Below are 23138 nucleotides of genomic sequence, written 5' to 3' on the forward strand. Positions count from 1 at the left end.
CCTGTCTCCCTCCTCCTCCTGTCTCCCTCCTCCTGTCTCCCTCCTCCTGTCCTCCCCTCCTCCTCCTGTCTCCCTCCTCCCTGTCCCTCCTCCTCCTGTCTCCCTCCTCCTGTCTCCCTCCTCCTCCTGTCTCCCTCCTCCTCCTGTCCCCTCCTCCTCCTGTCTCCCTCCTCCTGTCTCCCTCCTCCTGTCTCCCTCCTCCTGTCTCCCTCCTCCTCCTGTCTCCCTCCTCCTGTCTCCCTCCTCCTCCTGTCTCCCTCCTCCTCCTGTCTCCCTCCTCCTCCTGTCTCCCTCCTCCTGTCTCCCTCCTCCTGTCTCCCTCCTCCTGTCTCCCTCTCTCCTCTCCTGTCTCCCTCCTCCTCCTGTCTCCCTCCTCCTCCTGTCTCCCTCCTCCTGTCTCCCTCCTCCTGTCTCCCTCCTCCTCCTGTCTCCCTCCTCCTGTCTCCCTCCTCCTGTTCCCTCCTCCTGTCTCCCTCCTCCTGTCTCCCTCCTCCTGTCTCCCTCCTCCTGTCTCCCTCCTCCTCCTGTCTCCCTCCTCCTCCTGTCTCCCTCCCCTCCTGTCTCCCTCCTCCTGTCTCCCTCCTCCTGTCTCCCTCCTCCTCCTGTCTCCCTCCTCCTGTCTCCCTCCTCCTGTCTCCCTCCTCCTGTCTCCCTCCTCCTGTCTCCCTCCTCCTGTCTCCCTCCTCCTCCTGTCTCCCTCCTCCTCCTGTCTCCCTCCTCCTGTCTCCCTCCTCCTGTCTCCCTCCTCCTGTCTCCCTCCTCCTCCTGTCTCCCTCCTCCTGTCTCCCTCCTCCTGTCTCCCTCCTCCTGTCTCCCTCCTCCTGTCTCCCTCCTCCTCCTGTCTCCCTCCTCCTGTCTCCCTCCTCCTGTCTCCCTCCTCCTGTCTCCCTCCTCCTCCTGTCTCCCTCCTCCTCCTGTCTCCCTCCTCCTGTCTCCCTCCTCCTGTCTCCCTCCTCCTCCTGTCTCCCTCCTCCTGTCTCCCTCCTCCTCCTGTCTCCCTCCTCCTGTCTCCCTCCTCCTGTCTCCTCCTCCTCCTGTCTCCCTCCTCCTCCTGTCTCCCTCCTCCTCCTGTCTCCCTCCTCCTCCTGTCTCCCTCCTCCTGTCTCCCTCCTCCTGTCTCCCTCCTCCTCCTGTCTCCCTCCTCCTGTCTCCCTCCTCCTCCTGTCTCCCTCCTCCTGTCTCCGTCCTCCTCCTGTCTCCCTCCTCCTCCTGTCTCCCTCCTCCTCCTGTCTCCCTCCTCCTGTCTCCCTCCTCCTGTCTCCCTCCTCCTGTCTCCCTCCTCCTCCTGTCTCCCTCCTCCTGTCTCCCTCCTCCTGTCTCCCTCCTCCTCCTGTCTCCCTCCTCCTCCTGTCTCCCTCCTCCTCCTGTCTCCCTCCTCCTGTCTCCCTCCTCCTGTCTCCCTCCTCCTCCTGTCTCCCTCCTCCTCCTGCTTCCCTCCTCCTCCTGTCTCCCTCCTCCTGTCTCCCTCCTCCTGTCTCCCTCCTCCTCCTGTCTCCCTCCTCCTGTCTCCCTCCTCCTCCTGTCTCCCTCCTCCTGTCTCCCTCCTCCTGTCTCCCTCCTCCTGTCTCCCTCCTCCTGTCTCCCTCCTCCTCCTGTCTCCCTCCTCCTGTCTCCCTCCTCCTGTCTCCCTCCCTCTGTCTCCCTCCTCCTGTCTCCCTCCCTCCTCCTGTCTCCTCCTCCTGTCTCCCTCCCTCCTGTCTCCCTCCTCCTCCTGTCTCCCTCCTCCTCCTGTCTCCCTCCTCCTGTCTCCCTCCTCCTGTCTCCCTCCTCCTGTCTCCCTCCTCCTCCTGTCTCCCTCCTCCTCCTGCCTCCCTCCTCCTCCTGTCTCCCTCCTCCTGTCTCCCTCCTCTGTCTCCCTCCTCCTCCTGTCTCCCTCCTCCTCCTGTCTCCCTCCTCCTCCTGTCTCCCTCCTCCTCCTGTCTCCCTCCTCCTGTCTCCCTCCTCCTGTCTCCCTCCTCCTCCTGTCTCCCTCCTCCTGTCTCCCTCCTCCTCCTGTCTCCCTCCTCCTGTCTCCCTCCTCCTCCTGTCTCCCTCCTCCTCCTGTCTCCCTCCTCCTCCTGTCTCCCTCCTCCTGTCTCCCTCCTCCTGTCTCCCTCCTCCTGTCTCCCTCCTCCTCCTGTCTCCCTCCTCCCTGTCTCCCTCCTCCTCCTGTCTCCCTCCTCCTCCTGTCTCCCTCCTCCTCCTGTCTCCCTCCTCCTGTCTCCCTCCTCCTGTCTCCCTCCTCCTGTCTCCCTCCTCCTCCCTGTCTCCCTCCTCCTCCTGTCTCCCTCCTCCTCCTGTCTCCCTCCTCCTGTCTCCCTCCCTCCTCCTGTCCTCCCTCCTCCTGTCTCCCTCCTCCTCCTGTCTCCCTCCTCCTGTCTCCCTCCTCCTGTCTCCCTCCTCCTGTCTCCCTCCTCCTGTCTCCCTCCTCCTGTCTCCCTCCTCCTGTCTCCTCTCCTCCTGTCTCCCTCCTCCTCCTGTCTCCCCTCCTCCTGTCTCCCTCCTCCTGTCTCCCTCCTCCTGTCTCCCTCCCTCCTCCTGTCTCCTCCTCCTCCTGTCTCCCTCCTCCTCCTGTCTCCCTCCTCCTGTCTCCTCCTCCTTCCTGTCTCCCTCCTCCTCCTGTCTCCCTCCTCCTCCTGTCTCCCTCCTCCTCCTGTCTCCCTCCTCCTCCTGTCTCCTCCTCCTGTCTCCCTCCTCCCTGTCTCCCTCCTGTCCCTCCTCCTGTCTCCCCTCTCCTCCTCCTGTCTCCCTCCTCCTCCTGTCTCCCTCCTCCTCCTGTCTCCCTCCCTCCTGTCTCCCTCCTCCTCCTGTCTCCCTCCTCCTGTCTCCCTCCTCCTGTTCTCCCTCCTCCTGTCTCCCTCCTCCTCCTGTCTCCCTCCTCCTGTCTCCCTCCTCCTGTCTCCCTCCTCCTCCTGTCTCCCTCCTCCTCCTGTCTCCCTCCTCCTGTCTCCCTCCTCCTCCTGTCTCCCTCCTCCTGTCTCCCTCCTCCTCCTGTCTCCCTCCTCCTGTCTCCCTCCTCCTGTCTCCCTCCTCCTGTCTCCCTCCTCCTGTCTCCCTCCTCCTCCTGTCTCCCTCCTCCTCCTGTCTCCCTCCTCCTGTCTCCCTCCTCCTCCTGTCTCCCTCCTCCTCCTGTCTCCCTCCTCCTGTCTCCCTCCTCCTCCTGTCTCCCTCCTCCTCCTGTCTCCCTCCTCCTGTCTCCCTCCTCCTTTCTCCCTCCTCCTCCTGTCTCCCTCCTCCTGTCTCCCTCCTCCTGTCTCCTCCTCCTCCTGTCTCCCTCCTCCTCCTGTCTCCCTCCTCCTGTCTCCCTCCTCCTCCTGTCTCCCTCCTCCTGTCTCCCTCCTCCTCCTGTCTCCCTCCTCCTGTCTCCCTCCTCCTGTCTCCCTCCTCCTGTCTCCCTCCTCCTGTCTCCCTCCTCCTGTCTCCCTCCTCCTGTCTCCCTCCTCCTCCTGTCTCCCTCCTCCTCCTGTCTCCCTCCTCCTGTCTCCCTCCTCCTGTCTCCCTCCTCCTCCTGTCTCCCTCCTCCTCCTGTCTCCCTCCTCCTGTCTCCCTCCTCCTCCTGTCTCCCTCCTCCTGTCTCCCTCCTCCTCCTGTCTCCCTCCTCCTGTCTCCCTCCTCCTGTCTCCCTCCTCCTGTCTCCCTCCTCCTCCTCCTGTCTCCCTCCTCCTGTCTCCCTCCTCCTGTCTCCCTCCTCCTGTCTCCCTCCTCCTGTCTCCCCTCCTCCTGTCTCCCTCCTCCTCCTGTCTCCCTCCTCCTGTCTCCCTCCTCCTCCTGTCTCCCTCCTCCTCCTGTCTCCCTCCTCCTCCTGTCCTCCCTCCTCCTGTCTCCCTCCTCCTGTCTCCCTCCTCCTGTCTCCCTCCTCCTCCTGTCTCCCTCCTCCTCCTGTCTCCCTCCTCCTCCTGTCTCCCTCCTCCTGTCTCCTCCTTCCTGTCTCCCTCCTCCTCCTGTCTCCCTCCTCCTGTCTCCCTCCTCCTGTCTCCCTCCTCCTCCTGTCTCCCTCCTCCTCCTGTCTCCTCCTCCTCCTGTCTCCCTCCTCCTGTCTCCCTCCTCCTGTCTCCCTCCTCCTGTCTCCCTCCTCCTCCTGTCTCCCTCCTCCTGTCTCCCTCCTCCTGTCTCCCTCCTCCTGTCTCCCTCCTCCTGTCTCCCTCCTCCTGTCTCCCTCCTCCTCCTGTCTCCCTCCTCCTGTCTCCCTCCTCCTGTCTCCCTCCTCCTCCTGTCTCCCTCCTCCTGTCTCCCTCCTCCTGTCTCCCTCCTCCTGTCTCCCTCCTCCTGTCTCCCTCCTCCTGTCTCCCTCCTCCTCCTGTCTCCCTCCTCCTGTCTCCCTCCTCCTGTCTCCCTCCTCCTGTCTCCCTCCTCCTGTCTCCCTCCTCCTGTCTCCCTCCTCCTGTCTCCCTCCTCCTCCTGTCTCCCTCCTCCTCCTGTCTCCCTCCTCCTGTCTCCCTCCTCCTCCTGTCTCCCTCCTCCTCCTGTCTCCCTCCTCCTGTCTCCCTCCTCCTGTCTCCCTCCTCCTCCTGTCTCCCTCCTCCTGTCTCCCTCCTCCTGTCTCCCTCCTCCTGTCTCCCTCCTCCTGTCTCCCTCCTCCTCCTGTCTCCCTCCTCCTGTCTCCCTCCTCCTGTCTCCCTCCTCCTCCTGTCTCCCTCCTCCTGTCTCCCGCCTCCCCCTTGTCTCCCCCACCTCCCCCTCTCCCTGTCTCCCCCTGCCCCCCTCCTCCTCCCCCCCCGTCTCTCCCTCCCCCTGCCTCTTTTCCCCGTCTCCCCCCACCCATCTCCCCCATCCACCTCCCTTCTCCCCCCGCCTTACTCCCCCCCCAACCCCTCTCCCCCGTCTCACCCACCCCCCTCCCCCTCCCTTCTCCCCCCGCCTTACTCCCCCACCCCTCTCCCCCCATCTCCCTTCGCGTCACACCTCAAGAGGAGTGTTTTTTTTCTGCGTTAAAAACTTTGAGTCTCTTCAGGCACGGAAGGTTCTGGACCAAGTATAAAGTGTATTTTGAACTGGGAGCCAGTTAACTGACTCTGGGTGACCGGGGGAGTGTGATCCTGTTGCGCGTGACGGGATCGTGCCCACAGTATCACCGGGATAACCTCACCGCCATTTGCATTGTGAATGGGGAAAGGGGGCGCAGTAATTGGGCTTGTCAAGCCTTTGCCCACACACTCCCAGGCCGCCCACTGTAACCTTTAACCTGCCATGCAAGACTGGCATCCAATAAAGCCTTCACAAATTACTATCACCAGCACCCATTTGACACAATCGAGTCCAGAGCAACTGAAAGGGAATTCAGTCTCGCCAGCAGTGCCCACTGGTGTCATTGGCACTGTGCCAGGTGGGCACTGGTTTCATCCCTTACAAGTTTCAGTTTTTAAAGTTTCTTTATTAGTGTCGCAAGTGGGCTTACATTAACACTGCAATCAAGTTGCTGCGAAAATCCCCCAGTTGCCACACTCCAACGCCCATTCGGGTACACTAAGGGGCAATTTAGCATGGCCAATCCACCTAACCTAAACATCTTTGGACACCAAGGGGCAATTTAGCATGGCCAATCCACCTAACCTGCACATCTTTGGACACCAAGGGGCAATTTAGCATGGCCAATCCACCTAACCTGCACATCTTTGGACACCAAGGGGCAATTTAGCATGGCCAATCCACCTAACCTAAACATCTTTGGACACTAAGGGACAATTTAGCAGGGCCAATCCACCTAACCTAAACATCTTTGGACACCAAGGGGCAATTTAGCATGGCCAATCCACCGAACCTAAACATCTTTGGACACCAAGGGGCAATTTAGCATGGCCAATCCACCCAACCTACAAATCTTTGGACACCAAGGGGCAATTTAGCATGGCCAATCCACCTAACCTGCACATGTTTGGACACTAAGGGGCAATTTAGCATGGCCAATCCACCTAACCTGCACATCTTTGGACAGCAAGGGGCAATTTAGCACGGCCAATCCACCCAACCTACACATCTTTGGACACCAAGGGGCAATTTAGCATGGCCAATCCACCTAACCTGCACATCTTTGGACACCAAGGGGCAATTTAGCATGGCCAATCCACCCAACCTACACATCTTTGGACACTAAGGGGCAATTTATCATGGTCAATCCACCTAACCTGCACATCTTTGGACACTAAGGGGCAATTTAGCATGGCCAATCCACCTAACCTGCACATCTTTGGACACCAAGGGGCAATTTAGCACAGCCAATCCACCCAACCTACACATCTTTGGACACTCAGGGGCAATTTAGCATGGCCAATCCACCCAACTTACACATCTTTGGACACTAAGGGGCAATTTAGCATGGCCATTCCACCTAACCTGCACATCTTTGGACACTAAGGGGCAATTTATCATGGCCATTCCACCTAACCTGCACATCTTTGGACACTAAGGGGCAATTTAGCATGGCCAATCCACCTAACCTGCACATCTTTGGACACTAAGGGGCAATTTAGCATGGCCAATCCACCTAACCTACTCATCTTTGAACATTAAGGGGCAATTTAGCACAGCCAATCCACCTAACCTACACATCTTTGGATACTAAGGGGCAATTTAGTGTGGCCAATCCACCTAACCTACTCATCTTTGGACATTAAGGGGCAATTTAGCATGGCCAATCCACCTAACCTACACATCTTTGGACACTAAGGGGCAATTTAGCATGGCCAATCCACCTAACTTGCACATCTTTGGACACTAAGGGGCAATTTAGCATGGCCAATCCACCTAACTTGCACATCTTTGGACACTAAGGGGCAATTTAGCATGGCCAATCCCCCTAACCTGCACATCTTTGGACACTAAGGGACAATTTAGCATGGCCAATCCACCTAACCTGCACATCTTTGGACACTAAGGGGCAATTTAGCATGACCAATCCACCTAACCTGCACATCTTTCGGACTGTGGGAGGAAACCGGAGCACCCGGAGGAAACCCACGCAGACATGGGGAGAAAGTGCAGACTCCGCAGTCACCCGAGGCTGGAATTGAACCTGGGTCCCTGGCGCTGTGAAGCAGTGGTACTAACCACCGTGCCTCCCTCCAAGACCGACTTGAAGAAGCAGGTCCAAATTGGCTCCAGTGGCGCAATGGAATTCAGTGGGAATTTGCGGTATGACACATCCACCTGTGGCATCGCGGCCGTGTGAATCAAGGAACACTACGACTTCTCATTTGATTTATGACAATCATTTATGTACAGCAATTGTTTTGACTCACTCCCCTTTGAGAGAGAGGGGGTCCATCGGGAAAAATAAACATTTCTCGGGAGTCCCGGATACAATCTTCAGTGGAACGTGCTCATGTCCGCGGAACACATCGATCCCGAGCGCTGAAATGTCCCTTTTTGATCTTCGGAAATGATGGTCCTTTTCGAACCGAAGGTGCGGCCACATTGCAAGAACTGGACACCCATCACCACCAAGCAAAACCACAGCTGCAAACAGAGCGAAAGAAAAGGAGGCTGGTCACAAAATAAATCCCTGTGTCTACATAGAGCATCTCCAGTGCAGAACATCACAACCCCTGTGTCTACAGGGAAGGCAATGGTATTATCGGTAGACTATCAATCCAGAAACTCAGCTAATGTTCTGGGGACCCGGGTTCGAATCCCGCCACGGCAGATGGTGGAATTTGAATTCAATAAAAAATATTTGGAATTAAGAATCCACTGATGACCATGAAACCATTGTCAGAAAAACCCATCTGGTTCACTAATGTCCTTCAGGGAAGGAAATCTGCCGTCCTTACCTGGTCTGGCCTACATGTGACTCCAGAGCCACAGCAATGTGGTTGACTCTCAACTGCCCTCCAAGGACAACTGGGGATGGGCAATAAATGCCGACCCAGCCAGCGACATCCATGTCCCAGGGATGAATTAAAAACAAAATCATGGCTAATCCAGCCAACCTTGGGACACTAAGGGGTAATTTAGCATTGTCAATCCACCGAACCTACACATCTTTGGAGTGTGGGAGGAAACCGGAGCACTCGGAGGAAACCCACGCAGACATGGGGAGAACGTGCAGACTGCGCACAGACAGTGACCCAAGGCCAGATTTTTATTGAATTTAAAGTCCAACATCTGTGGGGGTGGGATTTGAATCCGGGTCCCCAGAACATTACTCTGGGTCTCTGGATGACTAGTCCAGTGATAACACCACGATGCCACCACCTCCCCTGTTGCTTAACGCTCTGTCCAAGGGTATAACCAGTGTTTGGTGGACTCTGAACCACTACCTTTTCCTGACCATTGTTATTGCAAATCACCACCCAGTCTACTTCCTGACTGCCTGAGCCAAGATCCTTTCTCACTCCCATCATCCTTTATCCTGGCTGCTCCACATTTTCCATTCTCTCGATCTTTTTGAAATAATGTGCACCCCAGAATATTTATTTCCCAACCTTAGTCACCTTGTAACCGTGTCTCTATAAAATGGCAATCAGATTAGAACCATCCATCTCTATTTGTGCCATGAGTTCATCCATCTCATTGCGGATGTTTCCAGCATTCAGATGAAGAGCCTTACTTTTCTTTACCATTATTGTATATATATATATGGACCTTATTTGCTGATGCACTATTGCCTAATATCCCCATAACCTGCACATCTTTGGACACTAAGGGGCAATTTAGCATGGTCAATGAACCTAACCTACACATCTTTAGACACTAAGGGACAATTTAGCATGGCCAATCCACCTAAACTGCACATCTTTGGACACTAAGGGGCAATTTAGCATGGCCAATCCACCTAACCTACACATCTTTGGACATTAAGGGGCAATTTAGCATGGCCAATGCACCTAACCTGCACATCTTTGAAGACTAAGGGGCAATTTAGCATGGCCAATCCACCTAATCTGCACATCTTTGGAGACTAAGGGGCAATTTAGCATGGCCAATCCACCTAACCTGCACATCTTTGGACACTAAAGGACAATTTAGCATGGCCAATCCACCTAACCTGCACATCTTTAGACACTAAGGGACAATTTAGCATGGCCAATCCACCTAAACTGCACATCTTTGGACACTAAGGGGCAATTTAGCATGGCCAATCCACCTAACCTACACATCTTTGGACATTAAGGGGCAATTTAGCATGGCCAATGCACCTAACCTGCACATCTTTGAAGACTAAGGGGCAATTTAGCATGGCCAATCCACCTAATCTGCACATCTTTGAAGACTAAGGGGCAATTTAGCATGGCCAATCCACCTAATCTGCACATCTTTGGAGACTAAGGGGCAATTTAGCATGGCCAATCCACCTAACCTGCACATCTTTGGACATTAAGGGGCAATTTAGCATGGCCAGTCCACCTAACCTACACATCTTTGGACACTAAGGGGCAATTTAGCATGGCCAATCCACCTAACCCGCACATCTTTGGACATTAAGGGGCAATTTAGCATGGCCAATCCACCTAACCATCTTTGAAGCGTGGGAGGAAACCAGAGCACCCAGAGAAAACCCACGCAGACACGGGGAGAATGTGCAGACTCCGCACAGACAGTGACCCAAAGCCGGGAATTGAACCTGGGTCCCTGGCGTTGTGAGGCAGCAGTGCTAACCACTGTGCCACCGTGCCGCCCCGAGACTTTCTCCATTCCTCACTATCTGTTAATTTGGCTCTTGCTCTCAGCTGGAAGCATTCACGCCATTCCCAAGCCGACTTTCAGACAGAATTTCTTTTTTGAAAAGATTGTCAAGTTGTTCTTGTTTGAAGACTCTTCTTTATACGTAATGAACTCAAATGGGCTTTATGTAAAAACTGGGCTTGGCTTTCCGCTTCGAACGTGGCTTGCAATGTTTAATGTGGGTTCAGTTGATGGAATGGATGTTCCTGAACTTACCAAGTATGATACGAAGGACAGGTAGGCAAATGCCACAATGGCTGCCACAATGTAGAACACCAGCTTCTGCAGACTCCAGACGTAATTGACCACAAAGTATATGTTAATGCAACAGATGATCAGAATGATAATTCCACCAATGATCTTCCATGCTCTAGGTAGAAACGGAAAGAATCGAGAGAGAGAGTATTAGTGGTATGCACTCAGACATCCCGGGGTGAGGTGTGTGTTGGGAAGTGTTCCCACTTTTTGGCAGGCAGGAAAGTCGGAGGGGATGGGGGCATTGAGTATAGGAGTTGGGAAATCATGTTGCAGCTATATAAAACTTTGATAAGGGCGCATTTGGAGTATTGGGTGGCACAGTGGTTAGCACTGCTGCCTCACAGCGCCAGGGACCCGGGTTGAATTCCGGTCTTGGGTCATTGCCTGTGCGGAGTCTGCACGTTCTCCCCCGTGTCTGCGTGGGTTTCCTCCGGGCGCTCTGGTTTCCTCCCACAGTCTGAAAGACGTCGAGGGCTCATTCGCTCCGCCATTCCTGTCGCAGACGACAAGACTCAGGAGAAAGAATAAAAATTGAACAATGCTGCACACCGTGCCATCTGCTGCGTCCCGCTCCGCGTGGAGTAGCTGGACGCACACTCGCTGACCACGACAATCAGAGTCCTGACTGAGGACCGCAATCCACCCAGCAGCCTCTGGGTGCCGGATCAGTCCCGATCGTCGGAGCAAAGCGACGAAGACCATTCCACTTGCTAGCATTACCCCAGGGGTTCGCTCCGCAGTCCGAGTGTTGTTTCCCTGAGGCGGGGGTGAGTTTGCGCTCGTGGGAGGATAAAAAGCCTTTGCGCTGATGTAAACCATGCCATACACAAGCCTATTCATGCAAAATGCTGGGCAGTATCACGGCGGGGGGGGGGGGGGGGGGGCGGAGGGGGGGGGGGGGGGGGAGAGCAGGAGGCGGGTGGGGGTGCAGTCTAATTCAGCGTAACCCGATAAATTCCGCATTGGATTTCTGCGCAGTTTGTGCGATGTGTCACATTCTACGTTTTGCGCTGGCTATCACACCTCAGAAATGAAATGATTCTCTCGCTCACACAAAATAAAAGTTTCGTAGCTGCTGCGACAGAGTCAATCAAATATCAAAGAGTAGCCTGATTATCATCGATTTAGAATGACTCCATCCAGAACCTCCCCGTCCCCATACAATTCCCATCTCTCGCAAGCATGTCAGTGGGAGTGACAGGCCAGAGGACTTGCACATGTTCACCTCACATCTCTCTGTGCATACCTCCCACATTACAGCGCCTAAGACAGCATATCGGGACTGTGTCATGCTTTCTTTTGGTACAACTAATCTATCCCCCCTTCCCTCTGCATAATTCAGTCCATTGGTGCCTGGTGTTCACCTTCCAATCCCTCAAAGATGAGGCCTTTCTACATGTGTGAGGCGAGATACAGTGAGTGTGATGACACTGTGCCTTTAAGAAATGCATTTTTATATTTGTGGTGAGGGGTATGTTTAAAATTCAGCTGCTTTGCACGGTGCCGATCTGTCTACACCAGACAGCTCACATACTGCGAATGCAGGCTAATGATTCATTTTAGCTGGGGCTGTGTTTGTTTTAATCTGAGCTGATGCATTTTTGCTTATTTTGGCTTTTCCCATGGGCTTTCAGCGTAGGGTTTTGATTGACAGAGGCAGAGTTATGTGACTGGGCGAAGCGGGGAAAACACATAGTTTCTCTTTTATTTTAAGACAATCAGTTTCTGTCTGCTTCTGAAAGAAGCAAGCGGTCTCTCTCTCCCTCTCTCACTCTCTCAATCTATCTGGAGGCTGCTGTTTGGGGATGTCACAAGACAGGTGTCTCTTTGTCTCTCTCACTCCAAAAGCTCTAGACTGTTAACAAGTGCAAGCATGCACTCTTGGGTATTGCTAACTGATTTTGAACAGGGGTTTAAGTCTATAACAGGAATATTGCTTACATTGGAACTAATAGAGATAGGTTAGCAGTTAAGAATTGTATCTTGTCATGTTTAAGTATTTCAATTGGTTAAAAAATTAGCTAATTCATTTGTTATTGTTAAACTGTATTGCAAAAGAAAGTTTGTTTTAATAAAATCTCCTTAGTGGCTCAATAGAATCACACACGAAAATCCAGGTGGGCTTCATAATATACTTGCGGGGGGGGCGGGGGGCGGTGGGTTGGCTCTGGTACCCGAACATGAGTGTGAGCAGGGAGCCAGGATACTTACAGGCCATTGGTGAAGTCGTGCATTATTGAGTTCATACTTGTAAACGTCAATATCGGGATCAGTGCAAATGGCAGCTGCAAAGAGTTGAAAGGTCACCAGTTAGAGCTGGCTCGAGGGTGGTGCCACCATAAGTAAACCAGAATTATACACATACAACCGTCATGAACGGATAAGCCCAGACCAATCTCTTTTAAAGTTAAAGTTTATTTATTAGTCACAAGTAAGGCTTACATTAACGCTGCAATGAAGTTACTGTGAAATTCCCCTAGTCGCCACACTCCTGTTCGGGTCAATGCACCCTAACCAGCACGTCTTTCAGAGTGTGGGAGGAAACTAGAGAACCCGAAGGAAACCCACGCAGACACGGGGAGAACGTGCAGACTCCACACAGACAGTGAACCCAAGCTGGGAATCGAACCCGAGTCCCTGGCGCTGTGAGGCAGCAGCGCTAACCACGGTGCCACCGTGCCACCTGCCTCCTTCCACAGTCCCTGTACCATGCACCCTGACTGATATAGCAAGCCCAGTTGGTCAACCCTGAACCACAAATACTCATTGCTACATTTACAACAGATCCCTTTCAACTCAAAGGTGGAATCACTCCGTCAGCCCTCCCGTCTCAAGTGAAGGCAGCAGCGAGACCCCCCCCACAACCCCCGCGGCATGCTTACTGTTGGCAGAGGTGGTTCGCCATTGGCCGCTGGTGGGATCTTCCAGTCCTGCCAAAGAAGTCAATTGGCCATTGGTGTTGATCGGGGCCACAACGCCGAGGAACCCACAGCGAGGGCAGGGGAGGGTCCCCTCTGGCGGGACGGAAAGGGCTGGAAAAATTCCAGCCCTGTCCATCCATGAGGTCACCTGACAACAGCTTCCACATCGTATTGGAACGCACTGAGCCTCAGTTCAGTATTTGTATAAAACCTCATAGAATAGGAGCACTGGCCACTCAGCCCATCATTTCTTCCAGCTGTGTCTCAGTCAGTAGCATTCTCTCTTATCTCTGACTCATAGGGCAGAGTTTTACGACCTCTTTGCGCCCTTTCTGTGGCGGGAAAATGTCGTAAAATCGGGCATAAAGCGGCTGGCGCGAATGGCGCCCGTTTCCACGCCTGTCACGATTTTACGACACCCAGATTTCTGGCGCGGTCAGCCTCTTGCCAGGAATGGGCGAAGGGCGGATTAATTTATTGAAATGTTTGCTGTTTTACATCTGCTTAGCGAGCCCGGCACTCAGTCATCCCGGTTCGCTTCCCTTTCTGGCCTCGCTGGGAAAGGATCTCTCCGGCGAGGAAAACGTGAACAGGGAACTGTTCTGTTGGCCTCGCCGGTGGAACCGGAGGCCATTGAGGCCCCCCGGGGAGGCCGAGTGCAAGACGAGGGTGCCACTTGGGCAGTGCCAGTCTGGCAATGCCACCCTGGCAGCTTGGCAATGCCCACTGGGCAGTGACAGGGGGCGGGGCCAATGGGGGAGTTGGGGACCGTGAGGGCAGGCCAATGGAAGGTGGGCCAATGGTGGGGGTGGGCCAATGGGAGGGGGGGGGGGGGAGGCCTGCTGCCACTCTGCTTGTGATTGGTGGGGGAGGGAGGGGCCAGCTGCCACTCTGCTTGTGATTGGTGGGGGAGGGAGGGGCCAGCTGCCACTCTGCTTGTGATTGGTGGGGGAGGGAGGGGCCTGCTGCCACTCTGCCTACGATTGGTGGGGGAGGGAATGGGAGCCACGATCGATCTGGGTGGTGGGGGGGTGGGGGGGGGGGTGGGGTGGCAGCAGGGGCTGCATCTCGTGCCGCGGGCCCCCACGATTGCAGGGGGGGGGGGGAGTTAATTGAAGCTGCCTGCAGCAGCAGGGGCCTGACAGCTCGCTCTCTGTCTGTCAGACCCCTGCTACTGTTAATGCGCATGAGCAGCATCAGAGGTCCGCACATGCACACTAGCTCCCTCTGCAGGCTGTCTGGTGAGTTAAGCCCCACCCACAGCCTCTCTGGCTCGAAACTCACCAGCCCAAAAATTCAGAGACAGAATGTGTAAGATTGGGCCTGAAAACGTGCCCGAAAACAATCTCGTAAAATTTTGCCCATAAGGTCCAGCTCTGAGTCTTGCGCGCAACACATTGCAGCTAACTCTGGCGCAGTGCTAAGGGAGTGCAGCACGAGTGAAGGTGCCGTCTTTCGGATGAGACGTCAAACCTCGGCCCTCTTGGGCAGATGTGTAAGATCTCATGAACCTGTTTCAAAGGAAAAAACAGGGGAGAGCTCCCCGGTGTCCTGGACAATATTTATTCCTCAAGCAACATGACATAAGAAAAACAGATTATCTGGCAACCGTCTCATTGTTGCTTGTGGGATCTTGCTGTGCACAAATTGGCTGGTGCATTTCCTGCATTACAACAGTGACTAGACTTCAGAAAGAATACTTCATTGGCTGGGAAGCACTTTGCGGGACCCAGTGGTTGTGAAAAGCATTACATAGTTGCGAACATTGTAGAATGTTATAGTAAACATCTTTCTATTTGAATTTATGTACCGATATCTTTAGCGGGTATGAGTATACGTGAGTGATGTTATCAGTAGCGCGGGTTTTCATGGGTTTAGTCTCACCACGAGGGACCTGTGGAACGAGTTACCTCCAGTTCTGAGTCCATGCTGTACTGTATTTTGATATTTTTATCAGTAAAGATTTTGTTTGCGGACTTAGTCGCACTTGCTCAGAATCACCGCAATCCTAAACCCTCAGTGATTGCCCAGCGATTCAACTTGCATAAAATTCCAGCCAGTGTGTCCCTCTACACCTGAAACGTTCCACTGCTTTCACCTTCTGGCTTGCAGCCTCTTTACTTGATGCACTGCACCCACCTGTACCACCATTGGCCTTCTGAATATCTTTTGCTTCGCTGTCAGCCATTTCCATGCCCTGAGAAATTTCTAGATCCTTCTTAGCAGTCCACGTTGCTTCCCCCAATAAATGACCCTGAATGCTGTCCTCATTAATGCCACAGACTAGTCTGTCTCGGAGTGTATCCTCTAATACTGCCTCCAAACTCACAATGTTCAGAGAGTTTTCTTAATTCAGTAACAAAGTTAGTGACAGACAGTCCCATCTTCCAAAAATGACGACGCAAGTTGAATCGCTGGGCAATCACTGAGGGTTTAGGATTGCGGTGATTCTGAGCAAGTGCGACTAAATCCGCAAACAAAATCTTTACTGATAAAAATGTCAAATTCAGATTTGTAAAAGCCTCAGTCATCGACACATCACCTGGAAAGCTCAGAGCGGGCAGAGGAGCACGCTTACAAAGTTTAATGTGAATGAGGGCCGCATGGAGATTCTCTGCTACGCAGATGTTGACGGAAAACAAATCAAAATGGAGGCGGGCACTGGAGCCTCTGCATCTGTAATTGGTGAGGAGATCTTTAGGAAGATCCAATGAGTTGGTGAGCCTAACATCTGTGGTGAGTAAGTTGTTGGAAGGTATTTTGAGAGACAGGATCTACAGGCATTTAGAGACGCAAGGACTGATTAGTGACAGTCAGCATGGCTTTGTGAGTGGAAAACCATGTCTCACAAATTTGACTGAGTTTTTTGAAGGGGTAACCAAGAAGGTAGATGAGGGCAGTGCAGTTGATGCTGTCTGCATGGACTTTAGCAAGGCCTTTGACAAGGTACCACATGGTAGGTTGTTGCATAAGGTTAAATCTCACGGGATCCAGGGTGAGGTAGCCAAATGGATACAAAATTGGCTTGACGACAGAAGCCAGAAGGTGATTGCAGAGGGTTGTTTTTCAAACTGGAGGCCTGTGACCAACGGTGTGCCTCAGGGATCGGTGCTGGGCCCACTGTTATTTGTCATTTATATTCATGATTTGGATGAGAATTTAGGAGGCATCGTTAGTAAGTTTGCAGATGACACCAAGATTGGTGGCATAGTGGACAGTGAAGAAAGTTATCTCGGATTGCAACGGGATCTTGATCAATTGGGCCAGTGGGCTAACGAATGGCAGATGGAGTTTAATTTAGACAAATGCGAGGTGATGCATTTTGGTAGTTTGAACCAGGGCAGGACTTACTCAGTTAATGGTAGGGTATTGGGGAGAGTTATAGAACAAAGAGATCTAGGGGTACAGGTTCATAGCTCATTGAAAGTGGAGTCACAGGTGGACAGAGTGGTGAAGAAGGCATTCGGCATGCTTGGTTTCATCGGTCAGAACATTGAATACAGGAGTTGGGGTGTCTTGTTGAAGTTGTACAAGACATTGGTAAGGCTACACTTGGAAAATTGTGTACAGTTCTGGTCACCCTATTATAGAAAGGATATTATTAAACCAGAAAGAGTGCAGAAGAGATTTACTAGGATGCTAATGGGACTTAATGGTTTGAGTTATAAGAAGAGGCTGGATAGACTGGGACTTTTTTCTCTGGAGCGTAGGAAGCTGAAGGGTGATCTTATAGAGGTCTATAAAATAATGAGGGGCATAGATCAGCTAGATAGTCAATATCTTTTCCCAAAGGTAGGGGAGTCTAAAACTAAAGGGCATAGGTTTAAGGTGAGAGGGGAGAGATACAAAAGTGTCCAGAGGAGCAATTCTTTCCCACACAGGGTGGTAAGTGTCTGGAACGAGCTGGCAGAGGTAGTAATAGAGGGGGGTACAATTTTGTCTTTTAAAAGGCATTTAGACAGTTACATGGGTAAGATGGGGAGAGAGGGATATGGGCCAAATGCGGGCAATTGGGACTAGTTTAATGGTTAAAAAAAGGGCGGCACGGACAAGTTGGGCTGGAGGGCCTGTTTCCGTGCTGTAAACCTCTATGACTCTGAGATGTGGGGCCCTGAGGCAGGCAGGATCCAACTTCGGAGATACACCGGAGAGGTTATGCCATTGCTTGGGGCGTGAGAGGTGGACGTTGCATAGTACAGCCAGAAAGCAAAAGCAGGGCTGTTGGTGATAAAAGACAGTAAGAAGTTTAACAACACCAGGTTAAAGTCCAACAGGTTTATTTGGTAGCAAAAGCCACACAAGCTTTCGAGGCTCTGAGCCCCTTCTAGCCTGTACCCCTAGATCACGAAGGGGCTCAGAGCCTCGAAAGCTTGTGTGGCTTTTGCTACCAAATAAACCTGTTGGACTTTAACCTGGTGTTGTTAAACTTCTTACTGTGTTTACCCCAGTCCAACGCCGGCATCTCCACACGGTGATAAAAGACCCAGTTTACTAGGGTGTGATTGGCTTAGTTAAATTCCATTGGACTTGGGTGAGGTTAGACGCACACAGGTGACAGAGGATGTCTTTCAGAAATATCCCGAGCTTTTCAAAGATGAACTAGATACATTGCGGGGCATCACAGTTAAGTCGTTCGTAGATCCTCACTTTTACAAGCCCAGAACCAATGCCCTACCCATTCCAGTTCTCTCGGTGGGCAGTTCCAGTTGTTGCTGATTTTAAAAGTGATGGTTCTGCGTGTGTATACGGGCATTACAAACTCACCATTACTCAGGCCTCCAAACTGGTCACTCACCCTCGCAGGAGGTAAAATACTCTCAACTTGACACGAGTCACGCCTACCAGCAGCTTTGGTTGGAGTTACATTCAGAACGTCAGCATCAACACACACGAGGGGTTGTTCAAATACCGATTTCTGGGATGTCCTCCACTCCGACCATTTTCCCGCGGGCACTGGGCAATGTGTTGCAGGGGATTCCTCGTGGAGCAGTCTACCTGGACGACATTCCGACCAAGGGAGGAATACCTCAGCAACCCGGATCAAGTCTTAAAGAGATTGTCAGAGGCAGGGCTGCGGCCGAGGTGAATCATCCAGGTGCAGAGTATCCGGGTCACAAAATCGCAGTGCGGACTCTGGGTCAGGACTTGAAGAGCAAGATGAAATCCTGCCCTGCATGTCAGAAGACGGTGCCAAACAGCACCGCTCCATCTATGGGAGTGGCCTGGTTGACCCTGGTCTAGGCTTCACGTGGACCTTGCAGGGCGCCCCAAAACCAGAAAATGCCACCCAGGTCAACGGGCATTTCCGTTGTCTGCCTCTTGCCCACTCCGATTCCCGTGGCGGGCGAGGGGTGGGGGGGGGGGGGGGGGGGGTAGAGTTTCAGCGCAAGTGTTTGCAAGCCATGGTTTACTGGATTGTCTGGTTTCCGTTCGTTTGCGAGTGATTCATTCCAAGAGTTTACGTGACGGAATGGGGATACGCCGTGTGCGTACTGCGCTTTTACATCCAGGGTTAGCAGAGCGAGCTGTTCAGAAAGAAGGATTCAGGAGAGTGGCTTTGGGAAACAAGCTCTCACAGTTCTTGTCCCAGTATTGTATCACATCTCAAACAACGACAAGCCTCTCACCAGCTCACTGAGGGGCAGGAAGTCAAAGTCTCACCTTGACTGGCCACATCCCGATGTCAAAGTGAGAGTGGGAAGGAGACAGGAAAAGTAGAAGGCGAGACATGACCACCACGCTATGGAGAGATCATAGAATCACAGAATCCCCAACAGCAGGAGGAGGCCATTTGGCCCATCGAGTCTGCACCGATCACAACGCCACCCAGGCCTTATTCCCATAACCCCACATATTTACCCTAGCTAGTCCCCCTGACACTAAGGGGCAATTTAGCATGGCCAATCCACCTAACCTGCACACCTTTGGACACTAAGGGGCAATTTAGCATGGCCAATCCACCTAACCTGCACACCTTTGGACACTAAGGGGCAATTTAGCATGGCCAATCCACCTAACCTGCACACCTTTGGACACTAAGGGGCAATTTAGCATGGCCAATCCACCTAACCTGCACACCTTTGGACACTAAGGGGCAATTTAGCATGGCCAATCCACCTAACTTGCACATCTTTGAGCACTAAGGGACAATTTAGCATGGCCAATCCACCTAACCTGCACATCTTTGAGCACTAAGGGACAATTTAGCATGGCCAATCCACCTAACCTGCACACCTTTGGACACTAAGGGGCAATTTAGCATGGCCAATCCACCTAACCTGCACACCTTTGGACACTAAGGGGCAATTTAGCATGGCCAATCCACCTAACCTGCACACCTTTGGACACTAAGGGGCAATTTAGCATGGCCAATCCACCTAACTTGCACATCTTTGAGCACTAAGGGACAATTTAGCATGGCCAATCCACCTAACCTGCACATCTTTGAGCACTAAGGGACAATTTAGCATGGCCAATCCACCTAACCTGCACATCTTTGAGCACTAAGGGACAATTTAGCATGGCCAATCCACCTAACCTGCACATCTTTGGACACTAAGGGACAATTTAGCATGGCCAATCAACCTAACCTGCACATCTTTGGACACTAAGGGGCAATTTAGCATGGTCAGTCCACCTAACCTACACATCTTTGGACACTAAGGGGCAATTTACCATGGCCAATCCACCTAACCCGCACATCTTTGGACACTAAGGGGCAATTTAACATGGCCAATCCACCTAACCTACACATCTTTGGACACTAAGGGGCAATTTAGCATGGCCAATCCACCTAACCTACACATCTTTGGACACTAAGGGACAATTTAGCATGGTCAATCCACCTAACCTGCACATCTTTGGACACGAAGGGGCAATTTAGCATGGCCAATCCACCTAACATGCACATCTTCAGCTGGGGCACCCTTCCACTCCCACCCCGCCCCCCCCAAAGATCTTTGTCCCATTTCGTACCACCCCCCTGGCCTCCAAAACCACAAGCCACTCTCCCGCCTCTCCATAGATTCCCCATCCTTCCCTATCCAAAAAGACCCGGATTTACACCAGTCCTGCATCCATCTCGTCTGCTTCCCGCGGACCGACTGTAGTCCCAAAACACCGCCCTGGCCCTGCTGGGATGCCTCAGCTCTCGGGTTTGGGGCTTCCAGCCCTTAGGCAGCGGAGTTCTTGCTCTGACTGCGCTACGACAAGGACCAGCATATTCTTGCTGGGGGGCAGTCTTTCGAGGGTCAGTTTTCTACTTGTGGCAGCGGGGGATGGGGGGGGGGTTGGGAGGGGAGGAGGGTGGACAGGGATGGGGCATGCGGTGCTGGCAAGCAATACACACCCACCCTGCAAAATTCACTTCTTCCAAAGCCCGTCCCTAGTTGCCCCTTGAGAAGGTGGTGGTGAGCTGCCTTTCTGAACCGCTGCAGTCCATGTGGTGTAGGTGCACCCACAGTGCTGTTAGGGAGGGAGTTCCAGGATTGTTATTGGACATCAGTCAGTCCATGTGGTGTAGGTACACCCACAGTGCTGTTAGGGAGGGAGTTCCAGCATTGTTATTGGCCATCAGTCAGTCCATGTGGTGTAGGTACACCCACAGTGCTGTTAGGGAGGGAGTTCCAGCATTGTTATTGGACATCAGTCAGTCCATGTGGTGTAGGTACACCCACAGTGCTGTTAGGGAGAGAGTTCCAGCATTGTTATTGGACATCAGTCAGTCCATGTGGTGTAGGTACACCCACAGTGCTGTTAGGGAGAGAGTTCCAGGATTGTTATTGCACATCAGTCAGTCCATGTGGTGTCGGTACACCTACAGTGCTGTTAGGGAGGGAGTTCCAGGATTGTTATTGGACATCAGTCAGTCCATGTGGTGTAGGTACACCCACAGTGCTGTTAGGGAGAGAGTTCCAGCATTGTTATTGAACATCAGTCAGTCCATGTGATGTAGGTACACCCACAGTGCTGTTAGGGAGGGAGTTCCAGGATTGTTATTGGACATCAGTCAGTCCATGTGGTGTAGGTACACCCACAGTGCTGTTAGGGAGGGAGTTCCAGGATTGTTATTGGACATCAGTCAGTCCATGTGGTGTAGGTACACCCACAGTGCTGTTAGGGAGGGAGTTCCAGGATTGTTATTGGACATCAGTTAGTCCATGTGGTGTAGGTACACCCACAGTGCTGTTAGGGAGGGAGTTCCAGCATTGTTATTGGACATCAGTCAGTCCATGTGGTGTAGGTACACCCACAGTGCTGTTAGGGAGGGAGTTCCAGGATTGTTATTGGACATCAGTCAGTCCATGTGGTGTAGGTACACCCACAGTGCTGTTAGGGAGGGAGTTCCAGCATTGTTATTGGACATCAGTCAGTCCATGTGGTGTAGGTACACCCACAGTGCTGTTAGGGAGGGAGTTCCAGGATTGTATTGGACATCAGTCAGTCCATGTGGTGTAGGTACACCCACAGTGCTGTTAGGGAGGGAGCAGTGCTGACACTGTGCCACCGTGCTGCCCCACCAGTATCTGCGGTTACGGAGTCTTAAAGCACAAGTTAAATTCACAACTGCATCATTGATGGAATGCTTGATGATGTGCTGTCGGAGTTTTGACAATGCAAATAGAATCTGACCTCAGAGAAGGTTGCGAGGCAGGTGCAATGCCACAAATTGGGGTGAAATTCAGGGTGACTCCAAGACCCAGGAGGGGTCAGTCCCTTACGTAGGCCCAAGGTTAAGAGCCCTACCTACCGATAAGCCTATGATAAAGCCCACCAAAACTACTGAAGGAGCAGGGGGATCTGCTCAAGTGCTTCAGATGTGGCACTGCAGACAACACTGCCGCAAAGACTGTCCAGCAGAGGGAGCTGAATGCTTTCTCACACAAGGACGGCCTCAACCGGGATATTGGGTTCATGTCACACTATTTGTAACCCCCACAGTTGCGTGGACCTGCAGAGTTTCACTGGCTGTCTTGTCTGGAGACAATACACATCTTTTTAGCCTGTCTTGATGCTCTCTCCACTCCCATTGTTTTGTTTCTTAAAGACTTGATTAGCTGTAAGTATTCGCATTCCAACCATTATTCATGTAAATTGAGTCTGTGTCTTTATATGCTCTGTTTGTGAACAGAATTCCCACTCACCTGAAGAAGGGGCTTAGAGCTCCGAAAGCTTGTGTGGCTTTTGCTACCAAATAAACCTGTTGGACTTTAACCTGGTGTTGTTAAACTTCTTACTGTGCTTTCTCTGTGCCAGGACTGGTCATTTTAAACAGTTGTGCAAATCAAAACAGCATTCAAGAGAAGAAAGCTGGAAGATGTTCCCACGGGGAGAACGTGCAAACTCCACACAGAGAGTGACCCAAGGCTGGAATTTAACCTGGGTTCCTGGAGCTGTGAGGCATCAGTTCTAACCACTGTGCCACTGTGCTGCCCACAGTGTGTCAAAGATGTGGAGGATAGGTGGATTAACGGGGTAAATACGTAATGTTATGGGGATAGGGCCTGGGTGAGATGCTCTATCAGAGAGTTGGTGCAGACTCGATGGGCTGAATGGCCTCTTCCAGCACTGTAGGGATTCTATGATTCTATTCTGTGATATGATGATATTAATGCTACAAGAGTGACGGACATAGAGGAACGAGAGGCCCCGAGCGAGTTGGATGCAGAATAGTCTGAACACCAGGAGCATTCCCTGAGGTCTTTGTAAGGGATTCTCAGTCAACTGTGTGAAGACAGTCTCAAGACTGTTCCCAAACCAGAAACAAAAACCAGAATACAATTGTGACCACTTTGAAATAAACATTCTGTAGCACCGAGCAATGCTGGGTACCAGGCCAGAGGGACAAGACTGGCACTAAGGGTCATTTCAACAGAAATGACGGAGAAATGGAAACCTGAGGCTACCTAGAACATAGAACAGTACAGCACAGTGCAGGCCCTTCGGCCCTCGATGTTGTGCCGAGCTTTGTCCAAAACCAATAACAAGCTATCCCACTCCCTATCATTCTGGTGTGCTCCATGTGCCTATCCAATAACCGCTTGAAAGTTCCTAAAGTGTCTGACTCCACTATCACAGCAGGCAGTCCATTCCACACCCCAACCACTCTCTGAGTAAAGAACCTACCTCATGCATCCCTCCTATATCTCCCACCATGAACCTTATAGTTATGCCCCCTAGTAACAGCTACATCCACGCGAGGAAATAGTCTCTGAACGTCCACTCTATCTATCCCCCTCATCATCTTATAAACCTCTATTAAGTCACCTCTCATCCTCCTCCGCTCTAAAGAGAAAAGCCCTAGCTCCCTCAACCTTTCCT

The 23138-nt window shown here is 52.4% G+C and overlaps 1 protein-coding gene across 2 annotated transcripts in view; it reads right to left on the minus strand.

Moving 5' to 3' along the window:
* Positions 1-7171: 7171 nt before the first annotated feature.
* The window catches only part of LOC144481887 (natural resistance-associated macrophage protein 2-like), a 127360-nt gene continuing 111393 nt past the window's right edge, over positions 7172-23138 (minus strand). For both annotated transcript variants that reach the window (XM_078201045.1, XM_078201044.1), the window contains exons 15-17: positions 12109-12182; positions 9856-10009; positions 7172-7431 (exon numbers count right to left, since the gene is read on the minus strand). In XM_078201045.1, the coding sequence (XP_078057171.1) occupies positions 7282-7431; positions 9856-10009; positions 12109-12182 (378 nt within the window). In that variant the 3' untranslated portion in view covers positions 7172-7281. The remainder of the gene's footprint in view (positions 7432-9855; positions 10010-12108; positions 12183-23138) is intronic.

This window comes from Mustelus asterias, chromosome X (genome assembly GCF_964213995.1).
Source record: "Mustelus asterias chromosome X, sMusAst1.hap1.1, whole genome shotgun sequence".
Lineage (NCBI taxonomy): Eukaryota > Metazoa > Chordata > Chondrichthyes > Carcharhiniformes > Triakidae > Mustelus > Mustelus asterias.